This window comes from Oryzias latipes, chromosome 1 (assembly GCF_053564925.1).
Source record: "Oryzias latipes strain Hd-rR chromosome 1, Olatipes_Hd-rR_3.1".
Taxonomy (NCBI): Eukaryota; Metazoa; Chordata; class Actinopteri; order Beloniformes; family Adrianichthyidae; genus Oryzias; species Oryzias latipes.
The window spans coordinates 34,872,561-34,898,715 of NC_136237.1; the positions used below are offsets into that span (position 1 = coordinate 34,872,561).

Here is a 26,155-nt window from a genome sequence, read left to right on the forward strand (position 1 = left end):
CTAAATCAATCCTTAACACAGAATCTTTTTGGTTCTAAAGCGTCTCCAGAAATAAAATAAATAAATACCTTTCTCGGAAGAGTATGGAGTAAGGAATCTGCCATAAAGACAAAGTTTTGTGCACAAATTAATACTTTGTGCACAACTTTGCAGAAAGATGTGAACATAACATTTAGTTTTATGTTTAACATGTCAGTCGATGTGGAGTAACCCCCTCCCTACTTCCCGTCATCCATCTGTTTGCACGTTCGCCAGCTAGCTTACAGTCCCTCACAACCCCAACCTAACATTAGCAGTGCTACAAAAATGGCGAGCAATATTGGAGCTATCCAGCTGTACAGTTTTGATCCAGATACCAGCTCAGACGGGGAAAACAAAGACGTTCATGGATCTAGTCGTCTAAGTGGATGCATCAGTTAAGTTTTAGTAGTTGTAGATTTTGAATGGCACTTGTTGCTTTCACATTTTTACTGGAAACATTGTGAAAATGTAACTTGTGAATCCCTGGCTCAAAGTGAATAAAACGATAAGACATTTGGCAGACATATTAGGAATGTGGGCGTGGTCAACCAAAAACCTCAGTTGCAAAGGAAAGCCAAAAATTAACTTCTGACAATTCTTCTAACATTTACATAGAGCTGTTTGTCACCCACAGGCAGCCAAAACATGAATTGGTTGCCATGTTGATCCAATCACAAAAGAAAAGTATGTTATTTCATAAATGTGTCTTGTAGAGCTCTGACCAGTGTGGCAGAGTGAAGGGCCTGAAGCAGCTGCTTCGGATGCTTTTTTCCCCATTTCATCTTAGAACTTTAAAGAGAGCACAGCTGATCTGACAGTGATTTCCATTTTAAAGACTCAATATTAAACACCATAAATAAAAGTTGAAGACTCACAAATGAAGTTTCGTGTTTGTTTTATTGCAGATAAAATGATCTGTTACAGTTTCTGCACAACTACTGTTTTCATCTACCGGAGACTCTTGTCCCGCAAACAGAGGAGGCCAGGTGTGGAAATTTTGACAGATTCTCAGTGAATCTGAAGAAGTGGCCTGGTGACACACACACATTCACGCATGCACACACACACAAACTAACGCACACACACACACAGCTCCAACAGTTAGAACAGTGGAGGGCTTTGACTTCAGAGCCGAGAGCAGTGCGTCTGCAGCGGATCTGGGAGCTTCTGCTGGCCAGCAGGGGGCGATAGTCACTGAGAAAGGAAGTCCATGGCGGTGTCCCGCTCCTCCACCAGCTCTGCCGCTGTGGCGTCCATCTTGGCCCGTGAAAAGTCGTTGATAGGGAGTCCATCAACAACTTTCCAGGTCTTGTTCTATTAAAACAAAAAATTTGTGGCATTTTGTAACTATTTTGTAACAGAATAAACAAACAAAATATATGGAAAGAAAATAATGAACAAAACAGTGGAATAAAAGCTCACTTTTAAAAGCAGCTTCTCTGATGTAAACAAAGTTAAATCAGATCATGTGTTGCTGATCTGAAAAAAACAGTTCTTTGTTTTGGGATTTGGACTTGGACCTGTAAGCAGTTATTTTTGTTAATGATCCTAAAGAATAAAACTCTTGACATGATGGGCTTTTTTTCTTCTTTACAGGTGAAAATGGCCACAAAATGATCTTGTTTGCTTCATTTTCACATTTCTTCTCGTTCATTTAAAGCAGAAAAGCCCTCAGACATCTCTCACCTTGATCTGGATGGGGAAGGAGTAGATGAGGTCTTCTGGGATGCCGTAAGAGTTTCCTGCAGCGTAAACTCCCATGGAGATGAACTCCCCCTGTTTAAGTCAATGAAACATCAGTTTTTCGGATAATGCCGAAAAGGTGAAAGGACTCAACAGAATCTGTTCTTTGAAAATAGCTCCTAAATTCTGCACAGACCTCCTTCGTGCCGAACCAGATGTCCCTCATGTGGTCACAGATGGCTTTGGCCGCGGACATCGCGCTGGACAGCTTCCTGGCCTTGATGACAGCGGCGCCTCGCAGCTGCACGGTCTGCAGAACCGACAAAAACAAACTTCACACTCTGTGGAGACGAGTTTCGCCTTAACGTTTTCTACCAGCAGGTGGCGCACTCACAGAGATGAAGTCCCCTCTGAGCCAGGCGTCGTTCTTCACGGCGTCGTAGGCGCTCACCTCCGAGCCACTGACGTTCACCTTGGCGTGATGGACGTCGGGGTACTGAGTGGAGGAGTGGTTCCCCCAGATGATGACGTTCTTGACCTTGTCGGAGGAAACACCGCAGCGCATCGCCACCTGCAGGACAGACGCAGACACGGCAGCAAGAAACAATTCTGGTCGTATTCTTGGACAACTTTTTCTCCAAAACAATTTTTCTCTTGTTTCGGGGGAATTTATCAAGTCAGTCAGAATACAGAGAAACCAGAAATCTAAAACCACATTCGCCTACCTGATTAAATAAACTAAATATAGATTAAATGTATGCACAAGTTTGTTGAGAATGTCCAAAAGCTTTTTGCCCTCCAAGTGTGAAAACTATGACCCAACCTTCCGCATCCTCTAGAGCCCACCGCTCCAGCGTTTGCTGCAGTCAAGGGGAACCTGGGCGTACCTGGGAGCAGGCTCGGTTGTGGTCCAGCCGGGTCAGGCAGGAAAAGTTCTCCTTGGGAATGGATGGAGCCGACTTGGAGGCAATCAGACAGTTTGTGTTTGCTGGGTTTCCAACCACCAAGACCTGATGAAGATAAAATGGAGGTGTCGGTCACTGCACTGCTTTAACATGAGCGACTATTTGGCTGGGATTTGTGGTTTTGATTAATTTAATAGTCAGACACAAAACTGTTTTGTTTCTTTAAACTTTCACTAATACATATTCTGAATTCTTACATTAAAAACATATTTTTTGTTTGAAAGAAAAAAAAAAAATGCAGGGTCAGCCAGAGGTCAGTTGACCTCTGACCTTCAAGTCCCAGGTGTTTCCTGTTCTGCTGCCCAATGCCCTTGAGCACTAAACACAACAGTAGTGAGCTGGCTTGCACCTTTGCATGGCAGCTGTAAATGTGAGTAAATGTGATTGTGACTAAAGCTCTTTGGGCCGTCATGTAGGTGGAACTGCACTGTGCAGGTCCACACCATTGAACCATTTTCTATGCCAAACCTTGATTCCATTTTTGTCTGAAGAATTTTAAAACCAGCTCAAATATTCAAGTAAAATCTAATTAAAAAATAAAAGTGACAAAAATGTTTTAGATAAATTATCTTCTGAGCCATGTTTGGAGCCAAAGTCTCCACAGTGCATCTGCGCATGAACTTTGACCTCAGGAGAGATTAGAGCCTCAAGCTGAAGGCTGACATTTAACAAACTTTACAAATTTACACAATCGTATTTAAAAAAAAAACAACCTCAAAAACAAAACAACATCAAAGCATAACCAAGTAAAAACAACAAATCTTAAAACCTTAATGAACAAAATATGTTTCTTCATGTAACCGTAGCGACAGTAACTTAAGGTAATTGCAGCAAAATGAAACACTTAAAAATATATTGATCACTTGAAATAAAACAATACTAGTCAACTGTTTTTATAAAAGGACAAAAAAACTTTTGTTTAAAAAATTAAGTTCACAAACGGCGCCATCTAGAGTCTAGGAGTATAAAGACACTTTCATTTCTTTCTTAATATTTTTCAAGGAGAGAAGAGGAACACATCTCCTTAAAACACTGCTAGAAAAAAATGCCAAACATCTCCACACACTTTGATCAACTTCTGATATAAAAACATCGCAGATTTACAGGAAATGATTTTATATTCAAATGAAAATATGCTGCTAAAAAATTGGACGTTTTTCATTTTAACTACGCTCTTAAGCTATTCAAAATGGTAATAGAAAAGTTTATACATTTGGTCAATAAAATCCCCTTTTCTCTGCATCTATTCAGTTTTACTTTTGTCAGAAAGATAAAATAAACAGATTTTTTGTGACTGTTGTGGTCATTTTAGTTCCATCAAATAAGATATAATAAAGCTGTTGAATTGTGGAGAGCTTGTAGGAAAGCTGAAAACCTGCCGTTTGTGTGTGGATGCTACATAAGCAACTTCACTTCTTGTTTTTAATCGATCAGCAAGGAGGAAGCGGTTCCTGACTGCAGTGACCGTCGCGTGATTTCCTTCCAAAACTAAAACAGTGGGATGTTTGGAGGCGTCACCTTCACGGTCTTCTTGGCGTACTTATCCAGGGCTTGTCCCTGCGTCTTAAAGATGGCCACATTGGCTTTCAGCAGGTCCTTCCTCTCCATTCCCTCCTTCCTGGGCATGGAGCCCACCAAGATGGCAGCATCGATGTCCTTGAAGCCCACCTCCACCTTGTCGGTGGGGATGACCTCTGTGTGGAGAAGAGGGAGGTGTTCATCGTTCATGTTTGAAACGAGTCCGTCTTCATGATCAATTCCTGCCGCCTCAGCAGATGCTGACGAAAAAGGTGAACCGTTTGCTTGTTAGAGAGAAGCTGCTGCTATCAGACTGGACTTCAGTCAGAGTTCAGTTCTGCTCGTGCACTCATCTGATTGGCTGCTGGGGTGTCTGAACCAGCAGCCAATCGGGAGGTTTGTTTCAGACACTCCTTCCTCCTGCATGCAGTGGCAGAGGATGAGGAGGAGGAAGGCTGAAGGAGCTTCAGAAGGAGAAACAATCAAACACAATTTTAATGTATTTATGTTTCAGGGCAAGATGCTATTCTTATTTTACTGCACTGAACAGAATATTTCTTGTTCAGAGGTGTAATATTCACAGTAAACCACTTAATGTTGTTTTTACAACAGCTGATGGTTTTAAGGGGGAAGAGGCAACAAAAAAGGAGGCTTTTTTTTAAATCTGTCAGTCAACAGATGCTAAATAATGTAAATAAAGATGGGAAAAGACTGTTCATATGTAGTTTTGTAATGTCACAGTAACATGTAACTCAACAGCTCATAAATATTTGTGTTTGCAAACCGAGTCTAAAAACTAAAACATGTAAAGTCTTTTTTCTTTTTCAAGATAAACTTTTAAAAATAAGAATTCACTCACCCCTCAGCAGAGGGAGGGCGCAGTCCTGCAGCTCCATGACCACTCCGTCCAGCACCGGCAGCATGGGGGGGATGTCCAGCAGGATCAAGATGATTGGCTGAAGAAAAGCAAATAAGACAAGGAAAGAAGTCATTTTCTGATGGGTTTTTTATTTTATTTTTTTATAAAACACATTCAAATTCAGTGAGTAGTTTTTCCTAAATGACCAAACTTTCACACAAATAGCTTCAACCAAAAACCAAAAAATGTAAATCAGAATTTCTTCAGAAACAAGCCAATCTGATTTCATGTTTTTTTTTCTTAAATCATCTTTAATGCCATAAAAATTCAATGCAAAGAAAGTACCGTATACATTATACAAAAAAATATGGATTTAGCTTAATTTAAATATTGAATTCCAACTTTGACTTTGGAATAATTTGAATAATTATTGCAAATTATTCTCAATTAGGAGCAACAGCTCTGCATGCTTGGTTAGGATTCATATGTCAAAAAACAATAAACAATCAAATGTTTCCATCTCTGGATAAGACATGAACAAGGAATTTAAACAAGTAATTTTCTAAAAAAAAAAAAAAAAAAAAAAAAATCATAATTATAAATTCCACATCCAATCTGCTTTATTATATTAGTGACACTGCAGTTTTTGCAAAAATACATGCAACAATTCAATATTTTAATGCCCTGCATAAATACTTTATGCACGGGTTTTACATTTTTAGAGCCTCTGTTGTCAGATTTAATTTTTTTAGGAGCCACAATTTTAAAGACAGCAATGTTAACTTTAAAGTTTTACACACAAGTGCAAATTTAGATTAATGTCAAAACATAAAATCAAGCTTTTTAAAAAGTTTTTTTTTCTTTTTACCATTTATTTGAAACAAATACATGTGGTTTTAAATACAAATTTTGCCGGCTTTTTGAGAATTAAAAAAACCTATAAAACAGGTCAAAATTGTTCCGATTTTTTATTTTATTTGAAGTTTTTGTCTTTTATTTAAATGGGGTCAGGGCATATTCAGATTTGACTAAATCTTTATTTTAATTGTTTTAACACCTGCACTAAAAAGATACTTGTGCCATTATGTGTGAGAATCCTGCAATTCACTTCAAATTGAACCAAAATAGATTATAATCTTTTAAGGAAAATACAAAGATCAAGTGCTTTAAGATAATGGGGCTTTCCCTGGATTTTCCCTGCATCAAAAAGCTGGATGGTTGGAAGCTGAGGGCATCCTACCAGTGGTAATGCCGTTACGTAACAGCTGTGTGCAGCTGACATGAACAGGAGGACAGGGTCTCCTTCTGCAGCTGCACCACGACACGAACACATCAGCCGATCGCCTACCTGGTCCTTCCCGAACACATCCCCCTTTGCGATGCTGAACAGCAGGGAGTAGGCGATCTGTCCGGCAGCCCCGGTCACCACAACACGGATTGGTTCGGCCTGCAGAGGAAGCAAACCCAAGGTCACTGATTTAAACTGAACACTAAAGGTCAACACCAGGAATTGCAGGTCAGTCTTCTCTGAAAGGAGATTCCCCACCACTCCAATCAGTAACAGGCAGAATGACCTTGCACGTCACTGCCAGAGCACGTGGCATGGCCTTTATTTTTGGACAAATATCAAGTAATTTTCTGCCATCAATGATCAGATCAACTCTACAAAACTATTTCAAATAAATTAAGTTCAACCTTTTAAGAAAAACAATGGCATACACCTTTTTTAAGGCCAATATAAGCTAGCTCGTCAGGTGACTTTTTCTTAATTTAAACAGGATTCCACCTCAGAGACTCGCTCTGATTGGCTGACCGAGAAAGTATCAAGAAAATGGATGTCGACGTCATCTGACGTCGCTGCCACGCCGCCTGCTACTTTAAAAAAATGGATGAATTAAAAGTAAGAAGGAGCAGTTGAACGTTGAACTTCTGTGCACTTTCACTAAACGTTGCATCGTCTCGTTTCAGTTCATTTTTAAAGTTCACACCGCGGGTTGAACGCTGTTGCGTGTTTAGCAACCAAAACAAATATTAGCATTTTTAGCATTAAAAAAGATGCAATGGTGACGTTGTCGCCTCAATGTCATCCGGTAATGCACTATAAAACTCTGCATTCCCATTGTTCAGATAAACATTTAGGAGGTTATCTAAATATAAAGTGCAAGAAATAAAGCCTAATGTCGTCGTCGTTACCATTTTTTGCTAGTAGAAGGAGGAGGTTGTTTCGGATGCGGCTGTGCTCCCTGCTCAGAGTCGGACTGGACGGCGGGGGTCACCTCTATCCGTGTTTTGTGAAATTAGGCGGTGAATAGACCCGCCCCATAACGCTTGGGATTTGTAGTCCTAAAACACGCTGATGTAGCAGGATAGGCAAATTGATTGCTTTTAAAGTAACTCTTTCTCCCAGAATGCATCGCTCTGGTTCCAACCGCCCACATGTTGACGACGCTTTTCTAAAAAAAAAAAAAAAAAAAAAAAAAAAAAGGAACCTTTTCCCCGCTATTGTCTCAGAAAGCTCAACGCTTGCGACACCTAGTGGTTGGTAGAAAAACTGCGCTGCTCGAGCACAACTTGAATTACAAATCATTTATTTTTTAACATTTCTCCAAAAATTATTATCCACGATGTAACAACAATTAGGAGGGATTTCCCCTCTCTTTTACTATCAACTATCTAACAAATGAAACGTACATACAGTACAGACCAAAAGTTTGGACACATCTTCTCATTCAAAGAGTTATGACTATGAAAATTTTAGATTCAAATGAAAGCATCAAAACTATGAATTAACATGTGGAATTATATACCTAACAAAAAAGTGTGAAACAACTGAAAATATGTCATATTCTAGGTTCTTTACAGTAGCCACCTTTTGCTTTGATTACTGCTTTGCAAGGCCACCACAGCATCTTGCAGCGGCATGCTATTCCATCCGGTTTGCGTTTAGTTGGACCATCGTTTATTTTTCAACAGGACAATGACCCCAAACACACCTCCAGGCTGTGTAAGGGCTATTTGACCAAGAAGGAGAGTGATGGGGTGCTGAGCCAGATGACCTGGCCTCAGCAGTCACCGGACCTGAACCCAATCGAGCTGGTTTGGGATGAGCTGGACCGATGAGTGAAGGCAAAAGGGCCAACAAGTGCTAAGCATCTCTGGGAACTCCTTCAAGACTGTTGGAAGACCATTTCAGGAGACTACCTCTAGAAGCTCATCAAGAGAATCCAAAGAGTGTGCAAAGCAGTAATCAAAGCAAAAAGTGGCTACTTTGAAGAACCTAGAATATGACATATTTTCAGTTGTTTCACACTTTTTGTTATGTATATAATTTCACGTGTTAATTCACAGTTTTGATGCCTTCAGTGTCACTCTACAATTTTCATAGTCATGAAAACAAAGAAAACTCTTTGAATGAGAAGTTATGTGTTCAAACTTTTGGTCTGTACTGTATATTTTGGAAAATGAGAAGAAATCATAAACAAAAGTTACAATAACATCAATGGAAAAAGTTATACGATTACTTAACACAGACTTTTTCAACTCATTTTAATGACTGATACAATTGCAAATAATTGCATAAAAAGAGACAGTTTATTAAAAGAAATCTATGAAAAAAACCACAACACCCCACGTTTCTATCTATAGATTATTGGATTTTTTCCACATTGTTGGAAAACATAATTATGCACCTTCCCACACCCCAGAAATCTCTGTATGCAGCTCAATAAATTCAAATGAATTCCCAAACTAAAACTATCGGAAATTTGTAAGTTTTTGTTTAACATGCACAATTCCAGGGATTTGTCTTCTTTAGAAATATGTTTAGAATAATCTACCTTTCATTGCTGTACAACATATGTATAATCTCTACAACATTCACAAATGTCTTTTTTTTTTGGGGGGGGGGGGGGGGGGTCTTCATAAGAACCCACAGGGATGAGGCATTTTGATTCAATTACTTTTTACATTCCTATGTCTTTAAATCCAACCCCATCATCCAGAATACCAAAATGACAGGGAGACATCATATTAAAAGAATAATAAAAGTATCCCAACCCACACAACAACAGTTTTCAGACTGCAAACTCTATTCCATCCATTATCTGAACCCCTTTTGTCCATTACGGGGTCACAGGGGTGCCGGAGCTTAACCTGTCCACTTTAGGATGAAGGCAGGGTTCACCCTGGACAGGTCGCGACAATGACTGTAGTAAATAAACAAATCCAAGAAGAGCACATGCATGATTTATTCATTATTTTCCATCAAATAATGATTGGTTTTCCTTTTCCCAACAGTTTTAATTAAACTGTAATCAACAAAAATGTATGTTTAAGGTATATTTAATTTGAGATTTACATTTGTTTTCTTGTTTTTTGATCAGAATTATTCATATCATATATGTTGTAAAGAAATGTTCAGTCTTTTGGAGAGGAAATATGCAAAAAAAAAAAAAAAAGAAGAGAAGAAGTTTAAAAATGTTTGAGAATAAATGCCTTCAGTTGTGTGAGAACAGTAAAATGGGACCTGAATCAAGCACACAAATCAAGAGAAGACACAAAAGTACTTCATACTAAATAAAAACCCTCCTAACAGTGGTCTGTAAAGCAGTTAGTGATTACTCGTTTTATACCAAACTGTTCCGTCTTACATTGTTGCTGATTTGGGGCTGAGCACGGGTGCAGCCGTTTCACCCCATTCAGTGCGTGGCAATCTGTGCCATTTTCATTGACTATAAATTATTAAAGAGGTTTCATAGCTTGTAATTTATTTTAGAGCTATAACTGCAATTTATATGTGCCACTATGATTTGTCTTGTAGAGGACAATGCCATTTGCATGACGGATTATATCTGGAGAATCCCATCCATTCAGAGATCACAGCTGATTTCTACTTTACCAGTCAACTGCACCGTGCTCTAAACCAAGTTTGCAGTCCGGCTTCAACACATTCACTTCACTGTGTCCGAACACATCACATCACATCACGGCAGCTGAACAAATAATCGAGCACGAGACAGAACAGGTAACTTTGCATTATGCAAACAGCTTACCTTTTTTTTTAATCACTCAAAACCCCAAATTAACTCATGAGGTCTGTCAACTTACATGAAACGCAATCTAGGAGTAGATCAGATGTATCCTATGGTCTGCAGTAACTTAAATGTTCTTGCAGCTGGCTTGAGTCTATAATGATCAGCAGATTTATTCGAATTATGTCTAAGAACTGACAAACAGGGGAATGTGAACGAGGCATCAGTCCCTCACACCCAGTATGCTATCTTCAAACGCACAATCTAACTTCCCAAGAAGCTATGATAACAAATTAGTAGTAGTATGAGAGCAAAAACATGATTAAAACTGCGACAGAACTCCACAAATGTTGCTTTGACCAGGTTGTGAGGTGAAAAAGATATGGCCGGGTGACCTAACGGGCACATTTTTGCCGTGCTAAACATTTGTCTGGGGGGTGGGCTGTTTTAGGATGATGCATTAAAAGGTATACAACATATTTGCACCAACAGTTTTCTTGTGGTTCCTAAGCATATGTGGTTGTATTATATTGAGAAGGGAACAAGCAAAAACTGCTTACAAACAACCCAGAAGATAAAGTAAAAAGATGTCCCAAGTCAGCCATTTGAGGCCTGAAGTTAACTTAATTGACTGTAAATCACAAAAATCTTAGGTTTAACCCACCTCGGAAATACCGCAGGTTACAGTTCCTGAAATGACCACTGGGGGCTGGTTTCAGAAAAGAAGAATTTCCCGTTTAGTTCCATGTTGAAAACCCCACTTTTACACCAAAATTAAACTTTTGTAACCTTAGAAAAACCTTTTTTGTAACTTAATTGCAAAAATAGTTTCTTTTTATTAGTTTTTTTTTTCTATTCACAGAAACTGAAGTTTATATCAACTTTTTAAAACTAGATTAGCATCAGAATTTAAATATAGAGTAAGATTTGTCAAAAATCAGCGTTTTTTTACAGCATGACCAATCAAAAAGAGCCACTAGTGAGATAATATAATATATAGAGAATAATAATATGAGTAATTAATAATGTGTAATAATAGTGATATTTATATATCTTTAACAGTTATAGACCGCTCTTTTTAACTAAGTTTGAAAGGTAATTTAGAACAAAGTTCACTTGTCTTTGCACAATTCAGCTGCTAGCTTGTTTAAGTGTTTAGCTTGTTATCTGCAGTATGGGGGGAGGTTAATCTCCTTAGAGCTGTCTGATCTGATTAAGGTTATATAGTAGAACAGCACCTTAATTGCATTCAACAGTCAGGATGTCACACGAGGAACCAATTGTTGGTTTTCTTTATTGTTTGTTTTTTTTTTTTTTTTTTGGGGGGGGGGGGGGGGGGGTAAAAAGAGGTGGATAATTTTTTCATATGTTGTCAATTTTGTCGAACCCTGAGACCAAAATGAAAAAAACTTTTGAATTTTGCTTCCAATGCCAAGTTTACAGAGGGGCTAAAGGTACACAGAAAAGGTTCATGAATGAATTCATGTCCTTTTGAATGGAAAAGACATGTGGGGGCGGGGGGGTTAGTTTCAGGCAGGTGAGGTTTTCAGTTACAGTCACCTGTCAAGGACACCGGCAGCCATGTTGATCTTCGTGCCGTTTGCAGAGTTCAACAGAGCTGGAACCCTGACAGGAACTGACCGTGGTGCTGATAATCTGCTGCACATTCTGCTGCAGCAAACTCCAGCAACACAGCAGGAAGCCAGTCGCTCCAGCCTTCAGAATAAAAGTCAAAACATGCACAAGCCATTAGCCAGAATAGCAGTGACGGATAAAATGCAGATTTGTGTTTTCTGGCAAGAAAAAAGCTGAATCTTATGGTAATGTTAGGTTGATTCTAGAAAGAAGAGGTTTCATAAATGTGGACATTTTAACCCGTTTTAAAGCAAGATTGTGGAGCTACATCACTTTTGTTGCCTTTTTAGCTCTTAATTAGTTTGGAGTTGGAAACGAAAGAAGGAAAAAAATAAGAGACGACGCAATAAGAAAGTGAACCTTGTTCCAAATGAGCAGCCAGTCAAATCAGTCAGCATCAGTTATAATTGATGTTTAAACATTGTCATCACCCACACTTTGGTAAAAGCCTTCTTTTGAAAAGTTTGGTAAAAACCAAACTTCTTAGCTGTTTTACTGCAAACTGATTCTGGTCCTCAAAATCTATCAATGGTTTTCCAGGTATTCCTGCTTTACTTGCTGCTGACCAGCTGGATTTGGCGATTCCAGGCTGTGACCGAGAAATCTACAGAATCAGTAGCAGAAATGTCTGGAAAACAAAGTGGTACCAGAGTTGGAGAGCCCTGTTTAAGAGTAAGCTGGCAAAGAAAAAAATGCGAACTTTGCATTGTGGTGTGTAAAAAACATGCTAATTCAGAAGCTGGTGAACAAAAGTGACCAATAAAGAAAATAAAACAATGGCAGTCAGATGACTGACAGCATTGCTGTAAGGTTTGGTAGAGGAGGGCAAAATATGGGATTTTTTTTATTTATGTCCACAAAAGAGCAAAAAATCAACAATCGAAGACATTCAGAACCATAACATGTTTTCAAAGTTGTAAAAACTAATAATGATCCACTCAGATCATCTTTGGACCTTTTGTAAAAGTGTTTTTTTAATTATGATCATGCAGATCTTTAGGCAAAGTAAAAAACTGAGTTGTGGGCTGGACTATTGCCATCTCACCCCCTTTCTATCACCAATAACTGAGGGACCTCTGTTTACATCTTACAGCCCCTCGCCAGTGCTACAAAAATGGCAAACAATCTGAGCTATCCAGCCATGCAGTTTTGGGCCAAAGTCTAGCTCAGACAAGGAAAAAGAAGACATACATGGATCTAGTCATCTACAAGTTGACACCTCAGAACGTAGCAGAGAAGGAAGCTTGTGGTCCGTCCAGTGAATTTTTCTACAACACAAATATCCTTTTTACAAACGACTTTTTTTCTGCTCGATTCATAATCCGAATACACAAAATACTTTGAAATGCAATTTTGAGCTTAATTTTTTAAATATACGTCCTCAGTCATCAAAAAAATGCATGAAAAATGTTTTTTTTTAAAAACACCAAAACATGAATTTCATTGGAGTGGTTCTTTAACGAGAAGCCCTTAAATAGTTAGATATGTTTTAGAGCACCTTTGGAATGAACTGAAACCCCACTCCACTGGTGTCTATGCAGACACAACACCTGTTCTTATGCAGCTGGAACAGTTATTACACACGAATCTAAAGAAATAACAGAACAAACGCATCACCTACAGGAAGCTTAATAGAATGTTGTAAAGATTCAAGTTGGAGTTTGACCCCAAATTAAACAGTACAGTTGAGAGGCTTTCTACTTAGCAGCTCAAGAAAACGACCCCCCCCCATGTCAATCAGTTCCATCATCAGACTAGGCAGTAGAGCTAAAATGCTAGAGAAGTCACATTCAGATGTTAACCAACATCTATGTTTTTTTCTGCAATTCTAAGGAAAAAAACATGAAAGAACATTTTTTATATAATTGAAAAGAAATTTAGGCTTGAAGGAAATATACTGCAATTCAGTTTTAGCTAATCAACAATTTTTTTAAGCCACAGAAATGTGCAGATTGTACAACCTGATAGATGTTTAAATTCAGTTAGAGACGATTTTTTTATCTTTTACAGTCTGCAGATCAGACAAAGCAGCTGTGCGTTGTGAAGGTCTCTCATCTAACTGAAGGACCGCCATTTTATCAAAACCTGCAAATACAGCTAGAGGATTCTGATTGTTTACTATTATTATTATTGATGGACGAAACCTAAAGAATAATCTGGACAAATTGCGGATTTAATCCTATAAAATGCAAAAGAAAAAAACGGTGGTTCTTGGTTCATTCCTCCTGAGGGTCAGAGGTTTTGTTTGTTTTTTTTACACAAATGTGAATCAGTTTTTACTCTGTGGGTGGAAGGACATATTTTTTCCACAACTGATTTGACAGACAGTTGCCATGGCGTCATTGTTCATGAGGCACTGAGGTACCAACTGCAGGGTTGAAAGACAGTGAATATTGTCAGTTTCAATATGGGGCTTTGTCTTCATTCAGAAAAACAGTTTCCTAAAAAAAATGGGTTTTAACCCACTGACCTATAAAACTGACTAGATGGAATCCCAAATAAAACATTTTTTGAGCAAAGGATAGCTTCAAGAAACATCAACATAATCAGACACCGAGATTCATCAAACCTATCAATCATTAGAAATAAATAAAATAACTCTTATTCTTTGAGTTATACTTTACAGATTTTTCCTTATAGTTTTAAATCGTAATGAACATTTTTACACTTTGTTTGGATGCTGCTTACGTGTTGTTGTAAAAGAGGGAAAAAAAATCAGTAATTGAACAAAAAACTTCCAAAACTGATAGAAAATGTATATTTAACAGTTATAGATAATAGATATACAATAGGTTAAATAGGTAAGATATTTAGATAGCTAAAAATCAAAAGGATAAAACATCTGTATTATTTAAAAGTAAAATAAAAATGAATTAAAAAAACCCGATCAAGACTTAAAAAATCAACAGAAAATGTCTCAATAAAAAATATTTATAGCAAATTAGAAGTAAGAGTGTCATTTTGAAAAGTATATTAGAAATATAGTATATAACTGAATGGTAACATAAGAAAAATGCTAGAAGAAAAAAAATCAAATAAATTAAAGTAGAATGTTGTAAAATATTTTTAAATGGCCAAATTTAGGACATGTTAGCTTTTTGTTTGTTTTGATTTATAAAAAAAAATAAGAAAGGCCCACTTTTTAAGAATTGCTGCTTATTTAACTGCTTTTAACATTTTTCCTTGATTTATTCAACAGTTCATGATTTCTGTCGTTGTTTGTGTTTAATCTATTACTAAAAACTTTCTGCTTAAACACATTGAGATATTCAGCCAGCTAGGTTTTCTACATATGTTTATTCTTGAAAAAAATAATTTACAGTTTTAACTTGTATAATTGCGATCAGTTTAATCAACAAACGTTTAATAATAAGAAGCACAAAAACACAGGGAGTACGCCATGGAATCTTTTATTTTGAAAGAAACTTAGCGGAAGCTGATAATCCATTGCTGTTTAGATGTCAAGGAATCTTCAAACTCTAATCAGACCTGCAGCCTTTTAGTGAAATAATAACTAGAGGTTTAAGAAGAGTACGCAACCTGTTAGTTTACTTCGCTGGTTCTCGGTAGTCATTTTTAAAAACGAAGTTAATGAGAATAAAAGACACCGTTTAGCAGTGTTACCCCTAAACACGCCATAATAACACGAACGTAACTCTAAACTCAAAACTCATAACAGCCCCAATGATTCCTCTGAGATGGTGCGTTCAAGGACGTGCGATGAGCTCCGTCCGCCACGGCGGTCAAACATAGCCGCCGCCGGATGAGCCACTTTTAGCTCACCTGCGGTGAAATGGCCCGCACCACCATGTACATGGACGTCAGCAGCGTCAGCATGGTCCCGCGGGGAGTTTGTTGTCCTCAAAACCGGCGACCTCTGGTGCAGAAATAGTGGGTTAACCCAACGAATGCAGAGACGGGCGGACTGAAGGCGAGTCAGGACACCACCAAAAGACAGGCGGGGTGGACGCGTAATCGCCGTGGAGCAAAATGCGACTGTCACCGCGCCGCAGTCCCACCTCCACGGCGTCAGGTGCCTCCTGTCCTCTAGTCAAGTCACACCTCCACACACAAACGCACCCTGCTGCAGTCAGTCTAGTCCCTTAATAAGATTGTGCAGACGCAAATAGCTTCTGAGCGGCGGCTAAAGCTATTCAGGTGTGACACAGGTGAACTTGATGGAGGAAAACGGAAGAATTGCGAGAAAAAAATAGATAAATAAATGGGGAGGGGGGGGGGGGGGGTAGGCATGTATGACGTCACCAAACAATTTCATGTCTTTTATTTTGGAAGGATGGTGATGCAGGGTTGACGATCTGGAAATGCCTCAAATGAACCAGTAACTAACAGGCGGGCAAAACAAATCTATTTTTTTATTACTTTGGGTCAGAATAATTCCTATATAGGATGAATAAATACATTTATAAATCTTTTTTAAGTGAAAGAGGCATTTAAATTTTGTGTCATAAAAAGCTTCTTAAGGTTGCAATAAAAAGTCTGGCTTTCTTTAATTAGTGTCCATGAAACAAAGAAACTTAAATAACAAGAGCAATTTTCAACTAAAAGGGCTTCTGTTTGGCTTCTTGCTGGTATTGCATTCTGCCTGCCCTACATTACAAGCATTAGGATGTACAACTAAAGCTACGTGCACACCACCCTCGGCATTGTGCGGTCAAGCGGCCACTTTAAATGAAAAGCCAAGTAAACGGACATAAATACGCATTTCGAGCTTCCGCATTCCAAACTCGAAATCACACAAAGCCACGTAAGTTGCTATGACCGTTTTTAGGCTCTATGTTCTGAACGTGTGGCCATTGAACGCATGCTTAAAGTTAAACCAGGTTGAACCAGGTTGAAGGACTCAGATTTGGTAGCGATATATGGATGACGTCCCTTTTAATTCACAGAAGTGTCAAGTGTTTTAAAATTCATCATGAAGGAGAAATTAATATCTCTGGTTTGTTCCCGGGCGGAATTATTTGACATCAAGTCGTTCCTACAATAAATAGAGCTGTAAAAGAAAAAGGCCGGAGCTAGATTTGGGAGATTTGCATCGCTTTGATATTTTGTACCAAGCCCCACCAACTGTAGGTGACGGACATTCGCTAGTAAACAGTAGAAAAAGAAGAAAGCCCCTCCCTGCTTGACCAGTGTGAACAGCATGTTCTTGAACACACATCACATTTTTGGTGTGTCCGTAGCTTTAGGTGGGTATGACTGTATTGATTCATGGATATTTGCTGTTAGATTTGTTTTTTTTAATTTGGGATATTAAAAATACAATTTTAAAATTGTGTCACTTTTAACTTTTAAAACAACTGAGTGATCAATCAAGATCTATGTTTTATTTGTCACTGGTCCTTATTTAACATTTAACAAAAAAAATCTCTACAAAAGGTTAAAATTAGCAATAATAATAATAAACTTTATATATATATATAGCACCTTTCAAGACAAAAATCACAAAAGACTTCACAATGAAAAAGAAAGTAAAATACAGAAAATAAACAGAATTAGGAAAAATCTAATTGAAAAGCTTCAGCTTCTTTTTAAAAGAAAACACTGAGTCTACAGATCTGAGGCTGAGAAGAAGGGAGTTCTAGGATGAAGCCATCGCTGCAACAGCTTTGTCACCTCTAGTTTTTAGCTGAGTTCTCTTAACAGCAAGCAGACCCAAGGTCACATGATCTCAGGGACCTGCTGGTAGTGTACGGCTGGACACGGTATTTTATATAGACCGGTGCTCTGTATGTTAAAACCAAAATTTTGAAATGCACACGGAAATGGATGGGGAGCCAGTGCAGCTGGATTAGTAACGGGGTGACGTGTGAAAAAAAACTTAGAAGATTTGATTAAAAGCCTTGCAGCAGCATTCTGGACAACCAGGAGCCGGTCGAGAGATTTTTTACTTAGACATGTAAGGATGGAGTTGCAAAAATCAAGACGAGAAGAAATAAAAGCAGTATTTTAGATTTTAAAACTCTCTTTTTTTCCCTTTAGGCACAATTTGGCATTTTCAGTAAAATTAGTTCAGCTGTGAAAAATCTATCTTTTTTTATATTTAAAGGGAATAACAAAATAATTGTTTGGTTAAGAGATTTATTTCATGTCTGAAGTGAAGCTATACATTGAAAATACATTCCTGCAAGTCCCAGTACTCTGATGCGCTGATGCCTGCAGATGCTGTGTGCACAGCCTGTGTTTATGTTGTGGATTAATCCACAGATCCCTGTTTATTTTGTCATTAGGGGCCAGCATGATTCAGTGTAGAAGGACATAAAAAATACTGGCACGAAGCTGGATGCACGAGGCTTGCTGTTCTCAAAACCCTTTTATGATTTCTTAATGAATGAGACAGTAATGGTGGTAAGCCAGACATCAGTTACTGAACATAGTATTTTGCAGTGAAGTAATGTTCTTTGTTTTTTTAGTTTAACATTCAGATACTGTCTGGAGCAAAGATTTGGTTCCCAAATGATGGTCCTTTGTCTATCTGTCAAATGTCAGAAAACAGATCAATAAAGTTTACTCAAAAGTAACCTGATAGAAAAGAAAAAGAGTGAAAATGGCCTCAGAGCAGACCATCCTTCTGTTGTACATCACTAAAAACACAGCAAGTCTTTTTGATCTTCTTTTGCTGTTACTCATCGCATATTTTAACACGTCTTACATTAAAACATAATTATTTTTAGCTGTCACTTTAAAAGGACATTTGATTTGACTCATGTTTTAAAAATAAATCTTAAAGGTTAACTGTTTAGAATAGCGTTTTTTTTTTTATTTAAGTTTTTATTTTGGTCATTCTATTTGTTTGCATATGTCACCTAGTTTTCTAAGATTATTTGATTATTATCAGTGCTTCGTTTATCTTCTAAGTGTTTTGATTTATTGAAATGCTCAAGAGATTGAAGACGACCAATTCTGGTTGTCAAATGAGTTTTTTGCTGCAGCAGCAGTGGATGCAGTTTATTTTTTCTGGACAGAAAAGCAGCTGCAACCTTGATCAACTAGCATACTTTTGAGTCTGGATTTGTCACAAAACTGCTTCTTAAAAAAGTAAACACTTGATCTGACCAGCATTCTACTGAAAAAAAAATAGCGTTTGTTACAAACAGCACAAGCAAAGTTCAGTACAGTAATAAAAAATATGATCAGTTCTTTTCCACATCATTTTATTAACCATGAAATTCATTGAGATGTGACAATGGACTCATGGTGAAATAGTTTTACCTGAAAAAGCAGAATACTTTGTAGCGCCAGTCCTTTACTTTCAAATCTCCAACCATCTGCCCGTGCACCTGAGCACAAACAAGGTCATAGCTCCCACCTTAAAACAATAAGCCAATTAAAACGCTGCAGTGCAAGTGTTTGCGTTAGTCCTACAAGTAACGTTGACAAATTAAAAGAAACTTGATCTCAGCAAAAGCAAGGAATCACTTTACAGTACACTGCTCATATTATCGGAGGGAGAAAAATATTATGGGCTTGTTGAATTAACTGTAAAAATAATTGTTGGTGTAAAGATTTAATAGATACTTTAAAAGGATCCATTTTCTTTCCAAGTTGTACTACTTAAATTTTCAACTGACCTTTGAATTAATCCTTAAATAGTCATTCAAAAATCACTACTTGTAAAACCTGTAAAGACGTGTAAAGCCAAAAAAACAATGAGAGAAAAGTTTATTTACCAAAATATAAGCTAAATCTAAAACCAGATTATAAATAAGAACAAAAATCACAAAAAAGACAGAAAATTCATCAAAACAAACCAAAAAAAAAAGAACAAAGTGCAAACTTTAATCTGTATAGATTTAAATTTCCGAAAATCAACAAAAACAAAAGGGTAGCTCGGTTGGTAAGGTGCAGGACTGTCATGCAGGAAACCCGGGTTCGATTCCCAGGGCGGAACGAACAATTAATGGTAATGGAAATGGGGCAATTACCATGGAAATGGGGCAATTACCATAACAAAGACGGGCAATTACATCACCCAGTGAGGGTCCTTGGGCAAGACCCTTAACGTTAATGCCTACCTCACAACATGAGAGACAATGAACCACATGTCATGCCGGCTCAGACGTCGCCCGGCCAAACAAGGTCTGCGTCAGGTGCTGAGGAACCAGAGCACCCTGATGGAAAGTGGGCTACTGGAACAAGACGGAAATGGACTAGATGTGAGAACAAGGTTCTGTTAGAATGCTACTACTCAAGTAATCCCACCCAGAGGGGTTACATGCAGAGAATGTGGAATGAATGGATGCTTCGAAACCCACAATCAAGGCTAACTGCCAAACAACTGGTAGCTCAGTGCTCTAACATCCACAAACGGCAACTCCTATCACAACTTGAAATTGAAGCGATACAATACAATGCCACGGGAGAGCCAGAACAACAGGTCAGAGAGGAGATTATACCACACTCCCACCCTGAGATTGGGTACACAGCCCCAACAACCACAATTACGCTGAGCGAGGCAGCAACTGACCTGAAAGACAAGATCATGTCTACAATGAACACTAGGCAACCCCGACACCAACTACAACGGTTAAGTGACGTACATGAAAGTCTACTGGAAACTGTGAATGAAGCATTGAGGGCAATTCCTACCACAACCATCTCAGAAACCAATGAACTGGTTTACACTTCAGCAGCAGTGATCCTTGAAATGCTTGGCTACAAGAGCAACCATGGAAGAAAACAGTAGCCACCATGGAAGCAACGGTTAGAGGCCAAAATCAAGGCAACTCGGAAGGATGTGAGTAAGCTGACAGAGGCTCAAAGAGGTACAATGAGAAAGCAAGTACCTAAGAGATACAGCCAGATGCCCATACCTGAAGCACTGGAAACTGCCAAACAAAGGCTCCTAGCCTTGAGCAGCCGCCTAAAGAGGTACACAAGAGACAATGAAGCCAGACGAATAAACAGGCTATTCGCAACTCAACCTGCAAAAGTGTACGCTCAGTGGCAGGGTCAAAACAGCCGAGCAGACCCACCAAGGCTAGAAACTGAACAGTACTGGAAAAGTATATGGGAGAAACAGACAGCACATAACAGCAATGCCCAGTGGCTGGTCTCTCTAAGAAAAGAACATAGCAACCTCCCTGAACAGAATCCAGTAACCATCACAGTGGCAGACATCCAAGAAAGAGTCTCAGGTATGAAGAACTGGACAGCACCGGGCCCTGACATGATACATGCCTACTGGCTAAAGAAGCTTACCGCACTCCACGAGCGCCTGGCAGCACAAATGAACCAGCTGCTAAGAGATGGGACTCACCCCGAATGGCTAACGGAAGGGCGAACGATCCTGATCCAGAAGGATCCCTCAAAGGGTGCAGTCCCATCCAACTACCGGCCAATAACCTGTCTGTCCACAACATGGAAGCTCATGTCAGGCATCATTGCAACCAAGATAAATAGGCACATGGATCAATTCATGAGTAACACACAGAAGGGCATTGGTAGAGACTCCAGAGGAGCCAAACACCAACTCCTGGTCGACAGAACAGTCGCTCAAGACTGCAAGTCACGACACACCAACCTGTGCACAGCCTGGATTGATTACAAGAAGGCCTATGACTCGATGCCACACACATGGATCACTGAATGCTTGGAGCTGTACAACATCAACAGGACTCTAAGAGCCTTCATAGGAAACTCAATGAAGCTGTGGAAAACCACCCTTGAAGCCAATGGGAAGCCACTTGCACAAGTGTCCATCAAATGTGGGATATACCAAGGTGATGCTCTGTCCCCACTGCTGTTCTGCATAGGTCTCAACCCCCTCAGTCAAATAATCAACAAGACTGGCTATGGATACCGACTCAGAAATGGGGCCAACATCAGTCACCTCCTCTACATGGATGACATCAAGCTATATGCTAAGAGTGAGCGTGACATTGACTCCCTGATCCACACCACCAGGATCTACAGTACTGACATTGGGATGTCATTCGGGCTCGAGAAATGCAGCCGGATGGTGACAAAGAGAGGCAAGGTAGTCCACACAGGGGGGGTCTCACTCCCAGAAGGAACAATAGCAGACATCGAGGACAGTTACAAGTACCTTGGAATTCCACAGGCAAATGGCAACCTGGAGCAGGCAACAAGGAAAGCTGCAACAGCTAAATACCTCCAACGAGTAAGGCAAGTCCTGAGAAGCCAGCTCAATGGCAAAAATAAGACCCGGGCAATTAACAGCTACGCACTGCCAGTTATCAGATACCCTGCAGGAATAATAAGATGGCCAAAGGAAGAGAGACAGACCACGGATGTTAAAACACGAAAGCTCCTCACCATGCATGGAGGGTTCCATCCCAAATCCAGCACCCTGAGACTGTATGCTAGCCGCAAGGAAGGAGGCCGAGGACTAGTGAGCGTAGAAGCCACTATCCAGGATGAAACATCCAAGATCCATGAGTACATCAAGCTCAAGGCCCCAAATGACAGTGTGCTCAGTGAATGTCTCAGGCAATGGAGAGCAGAGGATACAGTGCTGGAGGACAGATCCTCATGGGAGGACAAACCCCTGCATGGGATGTACCACCGGACCATGCCTGAAGTGGCTGATATCAAGAAGTCCTACCAATGGCTAGAAAGGGCTGGCCTACAGGACAGCACCGAAGCGCTCATCCTGGCAGCCCAGGAACAAGCCCTGAGCACCAGAGCAATAGAGGCTCAGATCTACCACACCAGACAAGACCCAAGGTGTAGGCTGTGCAAAGAGGCCCCTGAAACAATCCAGCACATAACTGCAGGGTGTAAGATGCTGGCAGGGAAAGCATACATGGAGCGCCACAATCAAGTGGCTGGAATAATATACAGGAACATGTGTGCAGAATATGAACTGGAAACCCCAAGGTCAAAATGGGACACACCTCCGAAGGTGGTAGAGAATGAGAGCGCAAAGATCCTGTGGGACTTCCAGATCCAGACTGATAGGATGGTAATGGTGAACCAACCAGACATTGTAGTGGTGGATAAAGAACAGAGGAAAGCTGTTGTGGTGGATGTGGCAGTGCCAAGCGATGGGAACATCAGGAAGGAAGAAGGAACATGAGAAACTGGAGAAATACCAGGGACTCAGAGAAGAACTGGAGAAAGCATGGAAAGTGAAGGTGACAGTGGTGCCTGTGGTAATTGGAGCACTCGGGGCAGTAACCCCCAAGCTGGAGGAGTGGCTACAACAGATACCTGGAAAGACCTCAGACCTCTCAGTCCAGAAAAGCGCAGTGCTAGGAACAGCTAAGATACTGCGCAGGACCCTCAAGCTCCCAGGCCTCTGGTAGAGGACCCGAGCTTGGAGGAGAAACCACCCGCGGAGGGTGAGAGGGGCATTTTTTTTTTAATATATATTTATAATTAAAAAAATAAACATGTTTAAACATTTTTAAATGTATACATTTCTGCAATATAGCATATAGGTATGCTTGTAGTTTACTTCAAAGTATTTTGCTTAGAAAAACCCAGAATATCCCAAAATCTGGCAATGTTTGTCTTATTCTACTTTTCTAAGTCAGGAATAGGCACAATTTGTCCAATTCGGTCTTTTTTAGCTTTTTATTCCTCTGTTACTTTTAAAAATTATGATTGTTGATCAGAATGAAAGACAAGAATCCATTCAATAAATCTGATAACATTTTACCAAAATATGAGGAGTAAAAGAAAAGACAAAAACAGTAAAATAACTCGTAAAACACACTTGAAGCAGTTTTATGAACAACAGATATACTGACACCGGCCAGTAGAGGTCACCAGATGCACATTTAATTGGTCTGAGAACCTCAGTTTTCTTGCAGGTGGTTGAAAGGAAGTTGAGAGCAGAAAAAACTTCTGCATGTCAGACACAGTCTTGCGGAACTGGTTTTAGTTTGTGCTTCGACACGATGTCTCCAATCCTGTGCGCATTAATGCTGAATGCCTTTTGGCCTTTTGTGCTTCGGTTCTTCCTCAAACATGTCTTTGTTCAGACTGATTTACAACTGCTCTTCTAGGTTTATTAAGCCCAGAGACTCTGCATGGTTTGCTGTGGGCATTCCCCACAAATAGTCAGAGTAAAACCCAGCTCTGTTGAGGATCATTCTTCTCATTGCAGCTCCACACAATGCAAGTATTTTTAATGCACCTCATTTATATTTTTTCCACTTCTTCAAGTGTCAATGGAAAACTCCACCAAAAGGCAGTCATGGCAATAAATAAATAAATGATTTAGCAAACATAACTTTTAAAGTCATTAATGCATGAAACTCAATCAGTTTTCTTTAAGTATTTAAAAAAAAATCTTGATTTTGATCATGACAGATTTTCGAACCTACAGACACAAAAGAGTTTCAGAATGTTGATCATTTAATGCATAAAAAAATAAAAAATACCAACAAATTATAAAAGTCTGTAAAGTTGAATGACAGCAGTACTGTTTTTATTCATCCTATAATAATTAGTTTTAAAAAAACATTATTTTTATTGTTTCTCTGTGTCCCATTATAATATAATTTAAGACCTTTTATCAATTTTAAATTCATTCATTTCATTTTCCATCTATGGTGACGTCTGACGTTTTAGCCCATGTCCGCCATGTCACTTTACATGGCCCGTGAGAGCATTAAAGTTTTTAATTTCTTAAAATGTTTTTTTTTTTAGTTGATTACATATTTTTATGTGTAGCTGCAGTTGTAATTATGCAATGTTTGCAGGTCTTATGTGCGTATGCATACAAATTGTTGTCATTAAACCATCAGTTGGATGCAAGGTTGTGTGCAGCCTTTTTTTGTAAAATGTTACACGTGTAATACATGCTCTTTCTAGCTCAGTTTTATGTTATTTTTCTTTATTCACTTGGACAGTTTGATCCTTCATTTATGGAGTTATGTGGGTTTTAATAAGAATTTAAAAGGATTTATGCTAGAGTAACAAGCAAACATATGTTTTCTATGCAACTGTTATTGTCACTTTAAAAAGTTAGAATAAATAAATAACTAAATAGTTATTTAACAGTAAGGAGGAGTTACATTTATTTTTCATTACATTTAGTTACCTGTATAAGTTATATCTGGCCCTTTGAGGACAACCACTATGCTGATGTGGTCCTTGGTGAAAATGAGTTTGACACCGCTGTTTTAGCCTTAAGGCTTTCGTGTTCAGTGGAACCAGGACTCTCTCTCAGGCCCAGGAGTGACCTGAAACTCACTATGCACCAAAAACCTTAATGAAATAAACAAAAAGGGGTGAGAAGTTCACTGGATTGATTCCAGAATGATCAGAAGCAAGAATGGGAGGAATGTAAGTGATTGAAAAACATCTGCAGTCAAGTGAAATCCAGTTCACATTTGAGAAATAGAAAAGATTTTCAAAAATGGTAGAAATTGCTTTATAATTTTACTGAAATGTATCACATTATCTGTAATCTAAAAGGACTTGACAGTACCATGAGAGCTTCTTAGTTCAACCTTTCAACCGAATCGCTTTGCAGTGTGTGATCGTGTTCAGTTTTCACAGTCTGGGTTGCACGCTCTAATTGACCGACTGACTGACTGGCTGTTATTTAGCAGGTTAGGACCTGCTGTGCAAATCACTCAAGGCTGCCTAATCATGCATTGTCTGTGCCAGGAATGCCAGAATTCACCTCGCGGTCAGACGAGTCACCGGCGGGTTTCAAGCAGGGACAGGCTGCTGGGTCGCTGAGGGACACGGGCGCAGAAGTCAAACATAATTTTTTGTCATAAACAGACTTTTCTTTCCTTAAATGAGTTTTTGTTTGCTGTTTAAACCAGATTATCAACACAATGAGGTGTTTGCAGGTTCCACTCTGACCACCCATGTTGTAAAACAACAGATTTAACGGTGACATAGTCAGAAGTCAGTTGTTAGTACCAAGAAATGTCTGCCAGGCTTGACTCTTTTGTAATTAACAAAACCCAAAGGTGCTTTTGTTGGGAAAACAAATTTCACACTCATTACTTCTTCATGGGTGGGTCTTAAAGGTACCTTCTTATTTGCTGGTACCAGTTTAACGTGGTTCCGCCCACTTTTAACAGCACTTTAAAAAAAGCATTCTAGTTTTTTTGACTTCACGACGATGAACATCAAAAGGAAAACAGATTTTTCATACTAAACTCATCCACATAGTTGAATTTACCCGAATAAATGTAATGTTCAGATCTCACTGATAATAATTACTTGAGGATGAACATTTGAAAAATATAAATAACAGAAAAGACCTTTAATTTTATGTTTACTAAATTTAAAAAAAGTTTTCAAAGTCATTTTTCATAACAAAATACTGCTTCCCACTATTATTATTTATTCATGTCTATGTAATCTTTTCTTTTCGTTATTTTTATGATTTTATTTTTAATGTTTTGGCTGCTGATAATTGCTGCTTCCCAAAATGAACAAACAAAAAACAAAATTGTTTAATGAACTTTAATAGGGCAGAAGAAAATTGT

General features: G+C 38.9%; 1 protein-coding gene across 2 annotated transcripts; it reads right to left on the reverse strand.

The window, feature by feature from the left end:
- Window positions 1-899: 899 nt before the first annotated feature.
- On the reverse strand, window positions 900-15,901 carry mdh1 (malate dehydrogenase 1). Of its 2 annotated transcripts, none has more exons than XM_011492737.2 (9): window positions 15,495-15,901; window positions 6,395-6,493; window positions 5,047-5,143; window positions 4,188-4,363; window positions 2,592-2,714; window positions 2,099-2,275; window positions 1,901-2,014; window positions 1,708-1,797; window positions 900-1,335 (listed from the first exon to the last, which is right to left on the reverse strand). In XM_011492737.2, the coding sequence occupies exons 1-9, from the start codon at window positions 15,546-15,548 to the stop codon at window positions 1,213-1,215; spliced, it is 1,053 nt and encodes a 350-aa protein (XP_011491039.1). In that variant the 5' UTR covers window positions 15,549-15,901; the 3' UTR covers window positions 900-1,212.
- Between the last annotated feature and the right edge of the window lie 10,254 nt (window positions 15,902-26,155).